At 35.1% G+C, this 19,611-nt stretch overlaps 1 protein-coding gene across 3 annotated transcripts in view; it reads left to right on the top strand.

Moving 5' to 3' along the window:
* ZFPM2 (zinc finger protein, FOG family member 2) overlaps positions 1-19,611 on the top strand; it is a 321,981-nt gene that overhangs the window by 67,364 nt on the left and 235,006 nt on the right. For all 3 annotated transcript variants that reach the window (XM_027777613.2, XM_027777614.2, XM_027777612.2), the window contains one exon: positions 12,222-12,323. In XM_027777613.2, the coding sequence (XP_027633414.1) occupies positions 12,222-12,323 (102 nt within the window). The remainder of the gene's footprint in view (positions 1-12,221; positions 12,324-19,611) is intronic.

Raw genomic sequence — 19,611 nt, 5'->3', positions numbered from 1 at the left:
TGTCATTCCCACCTTATTAATTTGGGTTTGTGAGATTGATTCAGCAGAATAGTTGCCAGAATTAGAAGGCAAAGGCAAAAGTCTCTGCAAAGTGTGAAGCAAATTAATCACATTGATGGAGCTGCATGTCATTTTACAACTTCTCTGTTTTCAAAATTATGACTTTTGGCTATTATTTTTCCCTTCTTTTGCTCATTAATGGCTTTTACAACAAAGAATCTGGAAAATTCTGCCTTTCCCCCCACTTTTGCAACACCACAAAACCACAATTAACTTTGCTACATGTGAATAATTATTCCTGTGTAGTCTTCATGTACACTCAAAAGTGAAGAAGTGAACAATCGTTTAACCATGTAAATATTAAAAGCAAAAATGGAAATTAGCAATCTGCTGTTTATCAGGGATGGGTTTAAGCTTGCAACTGTGAATTTTTAACCTTTTGGATGAAGTTTCCCATCCAAGAATGAGTATTTTAGAAGAGCCTGGGAATCGATGGCAGAAGTTTGATTTGTTTGCAATTATGACAGAGATTAGGGGAAAGGGAATATTTTGGAAACAGCAATAATAACAACACAGTTATAGTGTTCTTCCACTACAAAGATGTACTGGTCTCAGTCTTTACAGTAGAAAGAAAAAATGAGGTAGGAGGTAGCCTTGGTGATAATGCATTGCATTTTGTCAGTTTGTAGCTTAGTTACTATGAATTTCCACACTGCAGGTAAAGAAGATATCTGATGATGCTGTTTACGCAAAGTCTGTATTAGTCTGGAACCTTCGTTGCCAAAGATTTTTTTTTAGTGTTCACATAGGGGGTAACTGGAATCAGAGTCTGTACCAGATTAAGATTAATTCAAATTAGATTCAGATCTAGAAGATTTATTAGTTAAGTGCCATTGCTTAGATAGCCTGAATAAGGAGAAAGTAGCCTGTCTCCCATGCAGAAGAGTGATAGACTAGATGGCTGAAAGCCTGCTATGGAACCTAGGGGAGTACATACAGATTAACTTTTGTCTTTTATAGGTAAGAATAAGAAAATAAGGTGATGCTATCAGAGACAAGAAGTGAGCTGGAGGTGTGATGGGGCTAATAAAAGCAGGAGGGCAGATACAAGAAGGAGACACAAAAAGCAGGATGATACAAAAGCCAAGAAGTGGGAGGTGATGGGATGAGAAGCAAAAGTTCATTTGGGCTGTGAAATAGTTTATCATTGGCTTTTTAGTCTCTGATTGCTGTCATACTGCCTAGATACCCACAGGAAAATAAAACCAGAATAATTTTCTGTTACTTAGAAGGTTTGGCATCTTCATACGGAGGTGAGACCTCTTCCTCTCTCTAAACAGCAAGGAGAATAGGAGCCTTGCCTACTTCGTAAGGGAGGGAACTGGCTAAACAAATTACAGTTCTTTGTGACCTTCTTAGCAGAATTGTTCAATGAGGGATTAACTTTCAAAGGAAAAGTTATCTTGAGCAATGAGACATCACTTGAGATTAGTAGATAGTTAAGTAGCTGTGTTTAGAGAAGAGGCAAGAGAAGAAAATGGAGGAAGGATTATAATTGAGAGAGAGAATGTGAGACTGTTTCCAGAAGAGGCAAACGGAGGAATGTACATATCTGATAATTGAAGAAGACATATCCATTTCTTGCTGCCATGCTTACCAGGACAATTTTTTTGAATTCTCCTGTTCTTTGCTTGTAGCATGGCTATTGTGCTTGTTCCTTATGCTGTAGGCTTCCAGTAATTACTCCATTCCAAGGCAGCACTGGCACCAGTCCTCAGTGGAAGATTCAGTGGCCTTAACCAAATGGTGGCAGATTGGAAAGCAAATAGCTTGTGTTTCCCACAGCAAAGCTTGTGTTTCAGTTGGTGACATAGGAAGATACAGGGGATAGAGACATAAGGTGTGATGAAGATTGACTGTTTCATGATGCAGTGCTTTTAGGATCTGTAGCACAAACTGCTACGTATGCCTGTAGCAAATCAGAGTGTTGATGTGTGTTTGCAGTTCCCAATACATTCCTTATCTTTATTTGTGGAAGGAGAGGGGGATAAGGGGAAGCCAGTGGTTCTGAAACTCATATACAGTTCTAAGTCAGCAACAATAGAACTCAGGAAATATATGGGCTTCTGCATACTGAGTGTGTACCTTCTGCCATATTCTTATATTCTGCTGGGGCAGGAGGCAATGAGTTCAGAACCTGATCCAAGTTTTCTGCTCATGTGCAGTATTTTGTCACTAGCCTGGCAGACTAGCTTAGGACTGGAATTTGTTATGTTAAACCATGTGACCTGATTGTGCAGCCAGGCTTGAGATTCAGGGAAGCAGCTGCAGTGTGATTCTCCATATAAGAAAAAGCATATACAAAGCTAAATTCTTCTGTGTATTAATCTTTCCCTTCATACTTCATGTGCAAAGCTATCATGTTACCATCTATAATACCAGCCAAACTCTTAACACCCTGAAAATGATTTCTGTGTCCCTTTTTCCTCTGGAGTATGACTTTGTGTGTGTATGCCTGTGTGCATCTGTGTAAATATTCTTTGCTTCTTTCACGTTAGGCACGTAATGACTAACAATATGCTTGCTATTTTCTGTTTCTGGTTCAAAAAGTAGATTTATACCTTATTTTTTTTTTAACCAGAAACCTTTTAATCAATAATGTTTCTTTCCTTTTCAGTAATGGATTTCATTACAAATTTCTATCTCTTTTGCTATAGCAAGTGGAAGCAGGATCAGCATAAGGCAGCTATACCATAATCACTTTGAGCTCAATAAGGAGATCTTTACAGGCAACTTTGTTCTTATTTCTTAACGGGATTAAGAAGCTCAGCTCTTTAAATTCTTGCATATAACACTGACATTTCCAGGGTGTGTTTGGACCAGGGAGTTCAAAGAGAAGGAATAAAAAAGAAAAGCCAATATGACTTTGTTTTTTACCTTGCTGGAGGAGCTGTTTGTGCAAATCGCCTATAAGCTTATTGACCTGAATCTTTGACTCCTTGTTTTCTCTGGATTTGGCTGGAGTGTAGACACTGATAGAGCACTGATAGAGGTGATTGCACAGCCCTCGGCTTTGCTTGGCACCAGACACCCCCCCTCCCTGCGCTTGACATTATCTTTCCCTGGCAATACTTCTGTTCTGGAACTCATATTCCTTTATTTTTTTAAAAAAATAATTTAATACATTATATTTTCTTTATGTAGACTTTCTGAGTAAATGAAGGACATGTTAATTCTTTTTGTAGGCAGAGACAGGAGAGAGCATGTACGTGGGTTGATGTATTTTCATCTCCTAGGATAATAAGAATCTGCATAAGAACTCACAGTGCTACTCCTTCCAAAAACACAGTAGTTACCTCTTACTGAATTGTGTGCATCTTTGTGAACCTGTGTTGTGTTGCATTCTCGTGCTCAGAATGAGAGTTCCCATACATTTATCTGTATCTCATTCAGCTGAAACAGCTGAATCCTGTACATCTTCTGTACTTTTTGTCAGATGCTGAAAATGGACAAAGGAAGGAAGGGGTTCTCTGATAATAACCTTCAAAGGGTGCTAAGTCATAATTAGGTTGGATCCTGGCAGAAGACCCTTTTCTTCCAAATATCAGCATTTGCTTTCTGCTTTACCACTCATGCTTTCCAATTTTTTCCTGGTACTGAAGCTCAGAGGACCACCTGTTTTCTTGCTAGAAGAGAAAGGAGATACCTGAAAAGGCTGGGGTGAATTTTTTCACAATTATCTTGAGAGCATGGAAAGGCTTCCAGAATAACAAGTGCAGGATTGTGTATCCTATACTGATTTCTATTATCCCGTATGTAAACGTCTTGGGCGATATTTTCAGTCCAACTGAAATCCATGCCAGTATTAACATCAATGGTAGTGAGATAAAAATCTTACCTAAGTTAGACTAGAAAGCCCTTCTTTTAATCAAGAAATTAAATAATTGGTCATCAAACAGGAAAATGTATCTCAAAAAGAAACTAGCAAGCTATGTTTCAAGAAGTAAATACATTGATCCAAATATAAAACATTATTTTAACCGTATAGAATTATAAAGTGAGAGAAACACTTAAACAGCTTATTCAGCTTTAAGCAGTTTATCAAAGCAACTCCAGCCTTTTCAGTCAGCACATTTTGGTTTTCTTAAGAACAATGAAATTGTGAATTCTATCACAGCTATGAGGAAAGGGATTATTTTGTTACAACAAGTAGTGTAATGTCCCCTTTCTAGAAAGTCACGAAACTTGAACTTGGATTGACTTAAATTTGAGCTCAAATTTGACATAAAATGAATTGCAAATTAATAAGGGTAATCTTCTTTAAAATAGGAAATGCATACATGACAAATTTCAATTTCTTAGTTCATATATACTACACATCTGTTACTGATTTTGTTAATAATGAAGGTCTATTTTGCCTTTTTTCATCTAATTTGGTGTTCTTGACACAAACATTCTGAATACTTTTGAAAAGTTCTGAGGCAGTCGCTGAAAAATGGTTGTCAAACTGGGTCCAAAAAGTGGAGCTGCTCACAGGCTGTGTACTATATGTCAGCAGTGGGGATATTGGCCATAATTTAACTCTCAATGGATCAGAAAACATAAATGAAGCAAATACCACATTTATGGCATTGTTGGATAAATATTGATAAGACAGATATTGCTGGATAGATGCTGCTGGATAAGAGAAAATGAAGCCTTTATTTATGACTACTAAGTCTTTTTCTTGGGTTTGACTGATAGAAGTCTAGACTGTTTTTGAAACCATGTATAATATAGCAGGTATGTAGAAGCATACCTCCAATGACAGGGAATCAGCTGCTTTGGATATTAAAGTACTTGGAGTGTTGATTATTTCTAATAAAAGCATCAAACTGTTTACAAAAAGGTAAATTAAAATTTTGCTTTGTAAGAATAGCTATATATTGCTGCTTGCTTTGTAGCAGTGTGTGGAAATCACACGAAAACAGGATATGAACAAAATGTGAACTTGCATAAGGAAGGGTGTTCCAATTTAGAGCTTGAAACTTGCTAGAGTGTCTCTGAAGTCATCTCTCTTTTCCACTGGAAGGTGTTTCAGAATCTCATGGATTGTTGATTTCCATTCAAATTATTTTTGAAAATTATACTAAGCAACAGTCTTTGTTTGGGGCATCTAAATACCTTTTAAAATGTGCAGCTGCTGCTTTTCTAATCAAGTGCCTAGAGCTATGTAATTTTGAACCCAATGTTGGTGCTTGAGTATGTCTTTTAGAGCTCTTGTATTTGAGGTTTTAATTGGAAAAGATTGAAAAGATGCAAGACGTTTTTCTTTTTTTCCTTTAAATCTGTAGAAGCTTTTGGGTAGCCAGTATATCTGTGTAGTACTGGTGCCACAAGAGTTGCTCCCTAAAAATTAGGATGATGTAAAAATCATTAATAGAAAGAAAGTCTGGGATATGATTTAGAGAACACTTTCACTGTTCTGCAGGAAATACATTTGAATGAGTGATCCTTGTCTTGAAAGAACTTCAAAAGCAAACAGTGTGATAATGAGAGCATATCAAACATTTAGAGAAAGAGGAAGGCCAGACTCAGTCTAGCTGAACTTGCTGCACAGCAGTGTCTTATCCCAGGAGAAAAGTGCTGTAGCTGAAATGGTTAGAAATAATTGACACTGGTTTTTAACGTGATCACTATGCTGAAATGTCATTGTGTCAAGATGTCATTTCATTAAACAAAGTACTGATTTTAATACGAACCAAAATAGTTTCCGTACTGTTATTTTGGAGAGTTAACAGCTTGTACACACGTAGGTACTCAGTGACATATGGTTATTCATAGACCTTTCCTAAAAGTTAAGATAAGAAACAGTGTGTTATTTCTGACATTTGCTGGATAAATAATTTTAAGAGTGCTAAGGGCAACAAGAAACATACAGTTATTTCAAATGAGATTTATCCCAGGAGAAATTATGATTGTTAATCAGCATGAAAGAAAACAATAATTGCTTGCAAAGAAGCAAAGTATTGAGATGATTAATATAATTTGAAATAAAGTGCAGTGGATCAACGTGTACAAGTGCTGGTTTTTTTCAGGTATGTTTGAAAATCAATCATCTGAGGCCAGACTTTGCTGAGACTTACTGTATTGGTAGGGTAGGGTGCCTCAGTTGACATTGGTGGACTTGACAGAAATTACTTCTGATGTACATCAGATGAAGAAATAACAGAGTCTGGTAGTGGTAGCACCAGATCTCTTTCTCTGTGTCTCTGTCCTGCCAAGGCTATAAAATAAACTCATTTGCATGGCATAGTAGCCACTGTAGTTGTTTACCTTGTCCTCACAGCAGATGCCAAATATGGCAAGTTATGGAAACATCCCTCCCAATTTATTTAGTATCTTTATTATCAGAATTTTATTTCCATACCAAAAGCTTATTTAAAGATATTTTTTGCATTGTTTAAATGTATTTTATACTCAGAATATTTTATATCTGCTGAAAACTTGCATTGCCATTAAAATCAGAGACTTTGACTTGTGAAATACATACATAGAATCCTTTAAAAAAGAGGTCATCAACGAGAAGGACAGTTAAGGTCTTTTGGATGTCATTGTTATTCTTAAGAATAGTGTGTGCTGCCATAAAGTTACTTTGAATGAATTAAGTACATTAATTTGTATTTTAAGTTGCGTGTGGTTTGTTTCTAAGTTACAAGAGTGTTGCTTCTGAAGAGAAGTTCCTGGCAATGATTCTCAGCTTACAGTGTGTTTCTTAGGATTCAAGAGCAAGATTATCAGTGTGTGTAAGCTGTGTTACTGGTCATAGGCATTGTGGTAAAGCAAATAACAAAAGACAATTTTTGAACTCTAATTTGTAGTTTCTGAAGCTGTGCCATCTAGTTCACAGTCTCAGAATCCTTCTTTGGTTGGTTCTGGAATTACCACCACTGTAGGCTGCGGCAGAAAGAAGGGGAGGGCCCCTTCCCCCGTGTTCCCAAGAAAGCCTGCCCCTTCACAACCAGTCACGCTGGCCTGTTAATGCACATAAGGTTATGTTTCTTGCTGAATTAAAGCCTACAGTGTGTGACTCCTCAAGTCTCTGCATCACATCTGTTTTCTCTTTTGCCAGTACAGAGTGCTACAGGCTTCGTAACAATTTATTTCTGAATTGATTTATTATAATTGAGAATTGATGTTTCACTCTGAACAGCTGTATTAGGATGTTAACCATTTAAGTTTACATTTATGCTGCCAAGAAGAATGAACACAAACTGAATTTCAAACTTTTAATGTTCTCTCACTCTAATAGAAACTGCTGTGTGCTGTTTGTGACGGGTACAGTCCTTCACCCAAAGCTATTTTGTCTGATGATAAAACCATGAGTGTATGAAGCTTGCACATTTTTCATCTCTTTTATGACCTTATCTTCTGTGAACGGCTTCTGTGAAGGTATCCTAACTATAGGAAGCACCTGGCAAACATATATGATATCTATGCTGTGATAAGCAGTTGTGAACAAGAAAGTAGATCTGTCAGTTCTGAACTGTTCATTGTTAAAAATACTTTGCTGATTTAGCTGATTGAAAAATACATTATAGGGTGACTAACGGCTGCCATAACATTCCTAGTCAAGAGAGTTCAATAGTTACATTGTATGAGACTTTCTGTAAGAGCCTAATACTAATAGGAACAACATGGATTAAAACAGTAGGGTTGAGAAGAACTGCTAACCCATGTGCTTCTTTAAAATACCACTACTTGTGGTACAAGCTGATTAAGTACAAATTGGGAACTCTCTAATTTGTTAAAAAGATTAAAGTGAATTACTTGTTAATATTCAGGTCTCTCTCTTCCTACTTGTCAGTCTTCTCAGATGTTAGAGTTCTCCCTCTCATGTTTCTGGTAATATGTCTGATTTACGGTTTTCAGATTCCTTGACCAACTGTGCCACCTTGAATTACAGTGGTTTACCATGTTATCTATTGCATAAACACTAGGATATTAGAAAGCACATTAAAAATCTTTGAACTGTTTTTGAAGAGCAACAGAAACAGTTAATGCTGTTAAGAAATTGTAAGGTCAAGATGAAAATTCTATTCATATTACGGTATTGAAGTTGTTTGAATAAGACTTCTTTTTTTCCTCTTAGTTAAGCAGTATTTTGTGTATTCAGCACTTCAACGTAAGGCAGAGATTTGTTTCACTTAACCTTAGCTGGCTAAAGATAGGTTCCTAGTCTAAGCTGTGTGTTTCAAAAAATGATTCATTTCAACTGCCTGAGACACCAAGAGGGGCCCCATATCTCAGGCATCCTTTAATAGGATGGGTCACTGTAGAGGTTTCTCTCGTCCCTGTCTACAGGAGCGCCTACCTACACAAGTAGTCTGGACTAGCTTACCTTTCAGACATCTACGGTTAGAGAAGATGAATTCTGCTCAAAGTGTAGCTTTAATACCAAATATCGAGAAATAGCTGAAAGTCCAGTAGGCTTAATTGACTCATGACTAAATGTACTATACGATATTATAGATTCTTGCTCATACGAGTCTCTTTTTCATGCAATAATGTTCTTTTAAAGGACAGAATTCACTTACTGATCTTAGTAGCCAGAAGGAGAAACTTAAACAGAAGCAGGTTTTGCTTCATTTCAGAGTGTTTATCATTGCCAATGCTTCTATATTACTTTAGTGTTGATGTTAAAAAGTTATTTCTCCTTTAAATTAAATACAAAATGTAACTGAGCAGCACAGTGAAGAAACAAGCATGAGAAAAAACCAAAATAATAGGATTAGATAGGAATCAACAGGTTAGCAGCAATGTGAGTGGTATGTATAAGGCAAAAAGCACTAGATTTTTCTTGAAAGGAAGAAAAAAATAATGTCCTGGATCCAATTAAACATCTACACCTGTAAATTGAGGAAAAATTTAATCAATTTAAAAATTAGTAGAAAAATATAAATATAAAAAAAATAGTCTTATTGAGACAATTAGTGAATGAACAAAAAGAGTAATCTATGGAAAGAAAATAAATTCTGTAAGGAAATAAACTCCTTTGTGCTAAACAGATGTTAGCTGCTAAAGTAGCATTAAGTAAGGGAAAGAAAAGAAAAAAAGCTTGAGAGATGTGTTTTGTTATTAGCTCTTGTGCTAAGCCTCCTTTTGGATTGTTAAAGTTGCAGTGTCTCCAGCACCAGGTGGATTGACTTGGTTGTGCATTTCCACCTGACTTAGCGGAACCTGGGATAGACTTGCTTCATTGATGGATTCTGAAATCCACAGTGATTGTTTGAAGTTTGAAATGATGAAGTTTGCTTCAGTATGGAGGGATAGTAGTACGAGGGAACAGGAGAAATCACTGTTGTGGTATTTCAGGTGTATAATGCATGGACTTGGTAGTTGGTGAATAATAGAAAATATTGATGAAAATAATCTAAAACACTTCTAGATGCAAACCAAAGTTTTCCTTAATGTAAATTTTACACATTTAGTTCTACTGTCTTAGCACAGGACATGCATTAATTCATGAAAACTTGATTATGAAAAACACAGAACACCATACTTCATGAAACACTGAAAAAGCAAGTTAATGAAAAGTTAAGCCATCTGCTAACATACATTTTCAGATCTTTCCTCATCTCCCAAATACTTAATTAATGTGTGCTGCAGGTTGTATACCTTAGCTGTAATTCTGTCCTTCATTTGCCCTTCAGCCCAATGTTTTCACATAAATTTATCTTCCTCTTTCAGTTCTAATTATTTTGTTTGGTATTCTGATTGGTTGCATTGATTGAAAGAATGCTCAGATTTGCATGCAAACACCAGGTTTGTCTATATTATAACCTGGACATTCTTTTATATTTTGGAGCTAAAATTTCCTGTGCTTGAGCTCTATAGAAAAGAATTCTTATTTCTAATATTTTTGTTGTTGTTCTGATTTAGTCTATAGAGATCTGTTGTTCACAGTGGAAGAAGAACTCTATAGAAAAGAATTCTTATTTCTAATATTTTTGTTGTTGTTCTGATTTAGTCTATAGAGATCTGTTGTTCACAGTGGAAGAAGAACATTTTCTTTAGTACAAAAATTCCATGCAAAGAACATTTTAAGAGCTTTCTGTGGTTATTATACAGCTTGAGTTAGACTCATAATCAGAATGGCCCTTGCTGTGAAGTGCTTTCCAACATCTGGGAGAAAACTCGGGTTGATCTTGCCAGGTTTGAACACAAGAAAATTGTCCTTTGTGTCTCTCCAGTAAAGAGCAATTTGTTGCAGCTGTAAGTAGCTATGAAGGTAGACATATGAAAGAAAAAATACCTGATAGGTTCTTCAATCCACCCCAAAAAATGCAGAGTTCTCTTTCATTACTAAAAAGCGACTACACAAATGCTAGTTCAAAATAGGGTGGTTGTTTAAAACCAAACAATTACTAAAACTACTTACAAGAATCTTGATACCTTTTTCAGAACGTGAGTATTTAGGACTGTTTTCTGAAAGGTAACTTCACATTGAACTGAAACATATGAACTTCAAATGCCTGGGTTAAAATTATACAGTGTGCTTAACAGAAAAATTGTACTAGATATTTGTGTTGTCTTTAAGTGCCAATGAATACACTGGGCTATATTTTTAGTATTTTTAGTATTACGAGTACACCAAACTATATTTTTGTTATTGAAATCTGGAGTGAATATAATATTGTCTTTGTGTGAGAAGTAGTTTACCAGGTTCTTATACTTAGGATTTGAAAAACTGTTTTATGAAGGCAAGGAAGAATGTGTTATTACAAGACATTACATGTGCACATGAAGTTAATGCTTTATAGTGTTTGTATATAATCATGTACTTGAAAACTCTGGGTCACAATCTTATCTGGTATAAATATAGCTCCAGTGATAACATATGGGAATCTGGCATGGCTTGTTGTAATCACATTTCTTTACCTATGTTTCTAATAAAAGCTTTTGTTATCATGAGTGGGGAAAAAATTACAAGTTACTGCTTAATTGTGCTTTTTACTCCTTGCTCTCCTGATGTCAAATCAACCAACAGTCTGATTTTCAGAATCTAAAATACACAGGATTTGTTTTTTAGTGCTGCCACTTTTCTGTGGGACAGTTTTCTAAAATTTGCTTCACAAATGCTAAACAAAATTAATCATAATTCAGTCCTATTTGACTGATGTAGTTAATTGTGTACACTTGATTTTTTCTTCCATTCTTCATAGAGTCATTCTATGCAAGAATTTCTTGGTTTGATTAGTAGTAAAAAAAATCTACAAATGCAATAAAGTACTGTCCTGGATAAGTTAACAGAGCTTTCACACATTACTGTGGCCAGAGTATTTTGTGTTAATACCTGAACCTCTCAATGTAATTTTTTGTAGCGGCTATTTCACAGTATTTTTGCATGGAGCTAGCCTAGAACCTTTCTTTAACTGGAATAACTGGACTTTCAACACGGAGTTCTTCAAACAGAAATTGAATTGTCATCTCTAAAAAAGTAACCTTGTCATAGTTTTCCATGTGTCCTATATACAGTTTTGTAGTGCTTGTATAGTGTATAGTGAGTATAGTGAAGGAAAAGAGACGATCTCGGGTACTTCTGGATGGCGAGAACTCTAAAATTCATCAGAAATGTTGCATTTCTGTAGATAAAGCTTGATAGGGAGAAAATTATGATAGGGACTTGCTGGTAAATTCTGACCCTTAAGGGCCAAATCCCATAAATGCTGAAATAATACCGAGTAGCTCTTCACTAGTTGCCTGAAAAGACAGAATGTTTAGTGGACCATATTTTTGTACTGTCATTAATCTGCAATGTATAAGAAACCATTAGATGTCACTTCAAGAAAAGACATAACTGAATACATATGTTCCTGGGGAGTAAGAGGCTGATTTCTTTCTCCCATTTGTGCGTACAAACTTAATGACTGTTTGTGTGTTGTTTTACAGAAGTAGGTGCAAGTTGTGATTTTGTTTTTTAAGCATATGGTGTAAACACTGATTTCCAAGATTTGTCTTTTAAGAGAACTGGAAGATACTTGGATATTCAGGCCTGGTTTGAATCACTGGGAACTCACAGATGTTTATGTGCCTAATAATGTATTTTTTTATTATTTTATCTTTGTTTATAGATATTAATATGTTTTCACTTATGCATGTAAGCAGTTTGGATATTCTAGGAGCTCTGCCTAAAAGTCACTATCGAAATATGTCAATACTGTATTTCTTTATTTTTTCAGGCAATGAAGAAACCATCCAGGAGGCAGCAGAATCTGATGGTGATGCAAGGTCAGAGAAACCAGGGCAGCTTGCTGTGGAGACTGAAGATTGGGATGGGCCAGGTAGGAAAAAACAACTGAAAGCCAAGAGAAATTTCCTAAATTAGATTCCAATATTTTTTGTTATTGCTATTTTAGTAGATGTGTTATGCTTTGCACTGATTTTTAATGGACTGTTTCTTTTATCATACTTTGAAGTCCAGGATATTGGTGGATAAGTACTAAGACAAAGTTCTTGAGTAAAAAATGGTTTTGGCTGTACCATTTTATCAATTGTTCAACATAAAATGCCTTATGTACCTGCTTGATACAAAGTAAAATGTTCTTGCTGATTAAAATTTTAGGATTAAAATTTATCAGTAAGTTCTTAGTTACATGGTTGTATTGAGGTAGAAGCTTTTCAGCTCTGTTTTCTGAGGCCAGAAGACCTACAAAATACCTGCGTCTCTTCTCAAGCTTTGTGCCAACATTTAGTGACATGATGAGCTTAACAAATAGGTATGGTATCTACTGACATTTTCAAGGGCTTTGTTTACCTGTTTTAGTCTGATAGAAATCATTTAGCACACTTGGTCATTGATTTCAGTTGAAAGAGAGACTCTTACATTGCAGTCAATGAAGTGTTAGAACTTCACATTAAAACAGTAATTCATGGTAACATTTTCTGTTATGCACAGTGAAGATGGTGCAAGCATAATGTTGCTAAGATGTAAGTTGTGATGTCAGTATGGGAATACTCCCCAAGTGTCTGTTTAATATAAATATTTAAACCCTCTGTTGTACCATAGAAGTACCTAAAACAATGGAGTAAATTGTATTTCTCAGGCAGCTCTACAGTTGAATTCAATGCGATATTTTCATGAGTATGGACTTTGGAATGGGCCTTAAAAATCTATTGACTATATTTTAATAGTGCTGTTGGAAATCATGTATCTGAAGCCAAACATACTCTCAGAATAGCTCTATCTCTTACGGAAGTTTTCCCTAAACAGGATGAGCACATCAGAAAAGAGTTCCAGAAGTGTTCTATCAATAATTTATAATGCAATAATAATGCTTCATTAGAAAAATTTGTATATTTCAATCATATTTTCATCCTTGCTTGATTTTGCAAATTACTGTAGGCTCTTCATGAAGAGAAGAACAAAACTAATGGTAATTTTCTGAAACCAGCAGCTGGAAAATATAATGCAAACAAAAATGCAGGTGTAGTATATATAATTATCAGGATGTGGTTTAAAATGTTTTTAATGATAATACAGAAATAACCTGATATTGTATATAAAGCACTATGGTGTCATATGAACACAAGATTCAGTATTATAATACACTATGGTACATTTAAAATAATACAAAAGGTACATTTAGATGTAACATAATGGCTTTTTCTGGCTTCATAGTAGACTTAAAGGCTGTTCAGTGATATGACTTGTTTTTAATTTCATTATAAATAATCTATATCTGAAATTGGTAATTTTTTGTCACTTTTTAGTTTTTTAATGTGTTTCAACATAGTTGAATATGTATTTTATGGGCTGTTACTGCTTTTCAGATGAGCTGTCTTATACAAAAGTTTTATGACAGTATGGAGTAAAGGAGTATATTTTGTTGAGGAAGAATGATCAGCCAACCAGTAAGATGCGTATATTTCTTGTAATATTTATTGGTGCTTTGACATAAGATGGAAATCAAAGCTGAATGTGGAGAACTTCCTTTTGACTTCAGAAAACTGATGACCACCAAAATGAAATAGCAGCTTTATTTTATTTAAATATTGGTTCTTTACAAGGGCATAATACGTATGAAGTAAGGAATTATTATATGCCTCCTGCCATGCTTTGCATCATGCATGCTTTCTGAAATGAATTTGGTTATTTATTGATACAGAAAAAGAAACAGTCAACGGAAGATAATTTTTGACCATGCAGTACAAAGATAACTTTTTTTCAGATCTTTCAAGTAAAACAAAGCATTAAATACTTTGCTTATTTAGCAACATATTTTAGCACAGCAGGAACAACCATTAAAAACTTTTCTTCAGCAACTTTACTAACTTGTAGCAGAGGTGCTACCTCAAAGAGCAGATGACCATACATTCTTTGTTATCTGGTCTGTCTCTGGTCTCCTTACTGAGATGGAGCGCTCTCAGAATCCAACAATGACTGTGTTCTGCATGATCCAAGTTGCTGTCAACTGATAAAATGAACTGTGTCAACTCAAGGATTCATATAAATAGTAGAGCTGTTTTGTTATTTTAATTTTTTTTTCTTTTTTTATCACCAAGGGAATATACTGTTTTTTTCAGAGCCAGTACTCGCCAGGCACTGAAGTTCTGTGAGTTATTCATTAGCAACAACGTACTTATGGATGAGTCAAAATTAAGCTTCTGGCATTAATTAGAGTTTTATTTTGTTTGAAAATTTGCATTGTTAAATGGTTCGCATGCATTCCCAAGCCTTTGTAATTAGAATATTTCTATGAAGAAAAATCTAAAGCGAAAAGTGCTGTAGCTTCAAAGAGTTTCTGCTGAAGCAGTCTTTCAGATCGCAGTCTTGTGACCTCCACGGACCATCAGGGAATTGAAGAGATAATGCCTGCTCTGTGAAGTCACTTTGAGTGTTACCTGAATGTTTTTTAAACTATCCTTAGTTTTCATTTGCTTTGTCCTCACTTTTTAAAAATTCTTTTTAATAAGAGGACTACTCTGAAACAAGGGAAACTGAGGTCAACAGACTATATATAGACACACGGTAAAAGACTGATCCTTTTTCCTTTATAGCCTAAGTCCAAGGAATAGAAAGAGTCTGCAAAGCAAGACTGGGCTTAAACAATTTTTTAATGACAAGACTTGTTTTTTAGATGTGGAAGCAGAGGTCATTTTACAGCCTTAAATAAACTGTTTGTTATCAGGTGGATGCCTTGATACATGTAGATGTGTATAGTTCTGTAGGCTTTGTATTATTGCTAGGATATCAGTACATGTAAGGCCAATGATCAGTATTTTAACATGTAATGAACAAAAGGCAGATTTCCTGCATGTCTTCTACAGACCATCCATCATATGAGAGAATAGGATCATTCCATTTTTTTGCTGGATGTCTGTTTTATGTAAGACCAAAAACCTTGGGGAACTGTAAATTAAATATCCTAGAGGTTCCATGTTTTCATACCTGAACTTTCTTAAAATTTCAGATACCAGGCCCCTCAACTAAAGTATTGTTGAACTCAGTATAAGGAAATCATATATTGTATGCCATCTTGTGAGATAAAGAAAAATTGTTCACAGAATTAGAAATGAGGTCTTGTTTATCATCCAATGGTCATGCTTGTATTGGTGAATACAAGTTCAGTCCACTGTACTTCTAATTTTAAGAAACAGCAAATATTAACTATCAAAAAGGAGAAAAGACTTGAATGAAAAAGTATGCATTATAACTTGGAAATGTTTAAAAACTGTTTTTTAGATTTCCCAAAAAGCTATCATAAAAGTGAAGGCAATGTTGACTTTACCTAGAAGAGAATTAAAAAATACAGAAAAATCCAAGTTTAAAATGAATAAGAAGGCAGTGGATGTAACCAGATGCTAGGAACTATAATACCTGGCTAAAAGAAAAAAAGAAAAATGTAACTAAAAATCTATCAGTAGCTTCATTAACAACAGTAAGATGACATTTTAAAATGCTGTGAGAAAAAAATCATTAGAAAATTGGTATTGATCTGTTTTACAAGTCAGGACTCCCAATAGTTACAAGGAACAGGAAAAAAGGCAGAGGAATTTAAATATTTCTAGTCTGCTTAAAACATATTTGTGCTTGAAAACCAGTTGGTCTGTAATGGCTGTACTTCTGAACCATTAACAGACGATCAATTTGTTAAACCTGCCAAATCCTAGTTAATTTAAATTTTTAAACATTTGATATTAAAATTTAGTTTAATTTAACTTTTTTAGGAGCTAGGTGACCAACTGTCCCAATCATCTGACTGCAGCTTTCAAAAGGGTTTGAGATGATGCAGAAATTCTAGAATAATAGAGGAAAAAATCGTGTTGAACAACGGTAAATCAAGGCTGTTATAGATAATGACAGGTTTGTCCACATGGCAGTGGTCCCATTGGAAATGATGGGATAAGTGATGTAAGACCCTTTTACTAAAGGGGGATTAGTAAGAGCGCCAATCTGTGCAGGTTTGTGGATAAAATATGTCTTATAAAACCAACTTAATATGTAAGAGTGAGCTAAAGTATATTAGTTCTTTGCAATATGTTTATAATCCAAAGAAAATAAAGTAATGATTGGGTATTGCTATTGCCAGATCTGAATAGCTTGGCACATTAGCCGCAGCAAAATTTAAATTTCAATGTAATTAAATATTAAGTCATGTGCTTACAAGAAGGTAATAGAAGTTTTACTACAGAAAGCAGTGTGTCAGAAAAAGTTTTAGGAATTTCTGAAGCAGAATTGAGCCTAAAAGATACAGTTGTAGCTAAAGCATGTTTAGGTTCTCAAATTACCTTGCTTGTCTGGTTAGCAGTCTTGTTTGATGCTGAAACGGGATTCTGTCTCCTGCATTCACACGTCAAGAATGATGTTAAAATTTGAAACAGATTTAGAGAAGAGCCACTAGAATGTTGAAAGGGCTGGTATTATGAAAAAGTCTCGGTCCTTTTCCTATTTATTTTATCAAAGAAAATATTAAAGGACAACCTGATTACAAACTACTTTAAATTCAGAGTAAAAATCTGATAACAATGGGCACCTTTTTCTAGCAAAAGTATCAAAAGATTAAATGGACATTGAAGCTCCACAATTTCAGACACAAAGAACAGATTTTAGTGCTTTAAAAGTTAATTATTGTAAGATTTTATGAAAAGTCATTTGTCTGTCGTTAGAAATATTTACATTCAGGATGAGATACTTTGCTAGAGAACGTGATCCAGTTCTGTGGTACACACTGGACTTTTTAAATGGTTTAGATTCCATCGGGGCAGAACTTGGACTGGTTGACCATGATAATTCCTTGCAATTAAAATAGAATGAATAAATGGATATACTCTATATTAGTTTTATAAATACCATACCATTTGGATGCATTTATAGTGAATAAGTACTAGCAGTCCTCCACATAAGCAACTCCCAATTTTTATTTCTCCCGTACTTGTGTACTCAAGCTATGTTAAGAATGATAACTTCTCTGTGTTCTTTTAAGTTCTGTGTTCTTATTTGGTAATGATGGAATAAAACAATAGAGTAGAAGACACTCCATACCTATTCTGTGAGTTGTATGTAAGGGAAAGTTCTTTCACTGTAGACAGATGGGACACAATTTTCTAGTTCTGACTAAGCCAAAAAGATTTTCAAAACCCACTACACTATCCATCCTATGAGCTCAGCTGACTTTCTTCCCACAGAGATCCAATAACAAGTGAGTGTTTTGGCCATTGGTGAAGTTCTGCCTTTTAAGACAGGGAAATATTCTCTGTGTTAGCAGTTGTGGAGCTCAGTATAGGGCATCTACAAATGTGAAATTAATGTCAGTCAGAAGATCATGGTCCTAAGGAGGAACTGGATCTCTCTCTTAACTCACATGCAGTAGATTGTCAACTAGATTATCCTTATTCCCTGTGTGTGCTCTTAATTTCAGAGCCATAAAGAAGCACAGGTTTTTTGCAGAACATGCTGATTTTGTGAATTGGATAGTCCTGAAAATTAGTCTTAGAAGTTCTTTTGAAATGTACCTGAATTTTTCTTAGAAACTGAAAAGATGTAATTTGTCTACATATCCAAAATAAAATAAAATAAAAAAATGCAGTGGAAAATAAGACCTAAAACTCTTGTCAGTTTATGGTAATTTCTTATGTATTGTTTACATTAATCTCCACATAAAGTGAAAGTTTCCCATGTGTAAAATTCTACCTCCAGTAAATCAACAGAACTTCTGCTATAGATAATAGTAAAGCAGGATCAAGTCACAACTTATGTTACAGCTCAGAAGACCCATCATCTCTCATACACATATATCAGAGAACCGTTGAAAAAATTATGAAGGATAGTTAAATACAGCCCAGTATAGTTTCTTTTAATTACTATTACAGGTTGGAGTTTTTCTTAAAATGTATCAGAAAGTTTTAGAAAAATAGTAAACTGAAAATTAAATAGTACTTTAAAATAATGATATACTGAGCTATGCAGCTATTCATGTTTAATAAAAGCGGAAGTGCAACAGGCTTTCATTTGAATTTGGTGTATTGATTTAGCAAGATGTGGATCAGAAAGGTTCTAGTGAACATCTGAAATACCAGGTTCACATTTTTACCCACTATAAAATGTACCTTGAACAGCTTTTCTGAATAGATTTCCTGTAACCATTCACAAGAATCACTGTAAATATTGCTTGTTGGGTTTAGTCTGCTTTATTTAAGTAATACTATAAACAGTTTGGGTTACAAAGCAAAACTGTGTAATATAGATTGGAATCGTTGGTAGGCCACTGCTAGATGGGAACAGACTTTAATGATAGTCTTCCCCCCCCCCCCCCCCCCCCCTTTTTACTACTTTTTCTTTCCTTTTTTTTTTTTTCTTCCCCCTCTCTTTTTTTCTTTCTTTTTAAACCAGTCCAAAGAAGGACTTGGAGATTACTGTCCTGATTTTGTTTCTTTTTTGATTGGGGAAATGTGGTAGATATAAGATCTTGGAAATGCTATTTGATGTAAATTAACAAAAATCCATGAAACATAGTTAACCATAGATATAGTCTGACAGTAAGAAGAATATTGTGAAGAAGCAGAGGAAATCATAGAACGACTGTGTGTTACTCTGACAGTGAATCGGTATTATCTCTGCTATCAGATAATGCAGTTATCATTAATTTTCACATTTGCATTTCAATCTTTGGAAGGAAATGACTCTTGCCGGATGAAGATAAGAGCTCTGTACCACTATAATGAACCATCATTTTATCCTGATGCTTTGTATCCATATGAAAATGAGGCTGGGTGGTGGTGTGGTATGTGAGGAGGGGGTGTGTGGGGGTCATAGAAACATTTTAACAAAGTGTCAAAAATCACTACAGACTTTTGGAGCCCTTTATGAAACAACAGGCAGTCTAAATAAATCTTTAGTGAAGTGGATATTGGATTAAAAGCAGAGAGCTGGACTCCCATATTGGGGGTTGGGAGGGGACCTTGGAGGAGCAAGGGAGGATTTCTGCGGATCTTGATCCAGTCTCCATCACTAGTTTGGAACTAGCAGAAGGCCATGTGAACACAGAATAGCAAAAGTAAGGGCATATTAGTCATCAGGTTAACCCTTGCACTGCAGGTCTTGTTTCAACACTTGAATACTATTAAGGTAGG

This window comes from Falco peregrinus, chromosome 3 (genome assembly GCF_023634155.1).
Source record: "Falco peregrinus isolate bFalPer1 chromosome 3, bFalPer1.pri, whole genome shotgun sequence".
In the NCBI taxonomy this organism is placed as follows: Eukaryota; Metazoa; Chordata; class Aves; order Falconiformes; family Falconidae; genus Falco; species Falco peregrinus.
The sequence above is the reverse complement of the archived record's forward strand: the minus strand, read 5'-3'. Positions and strand labels throughout refer to the sequence as shown.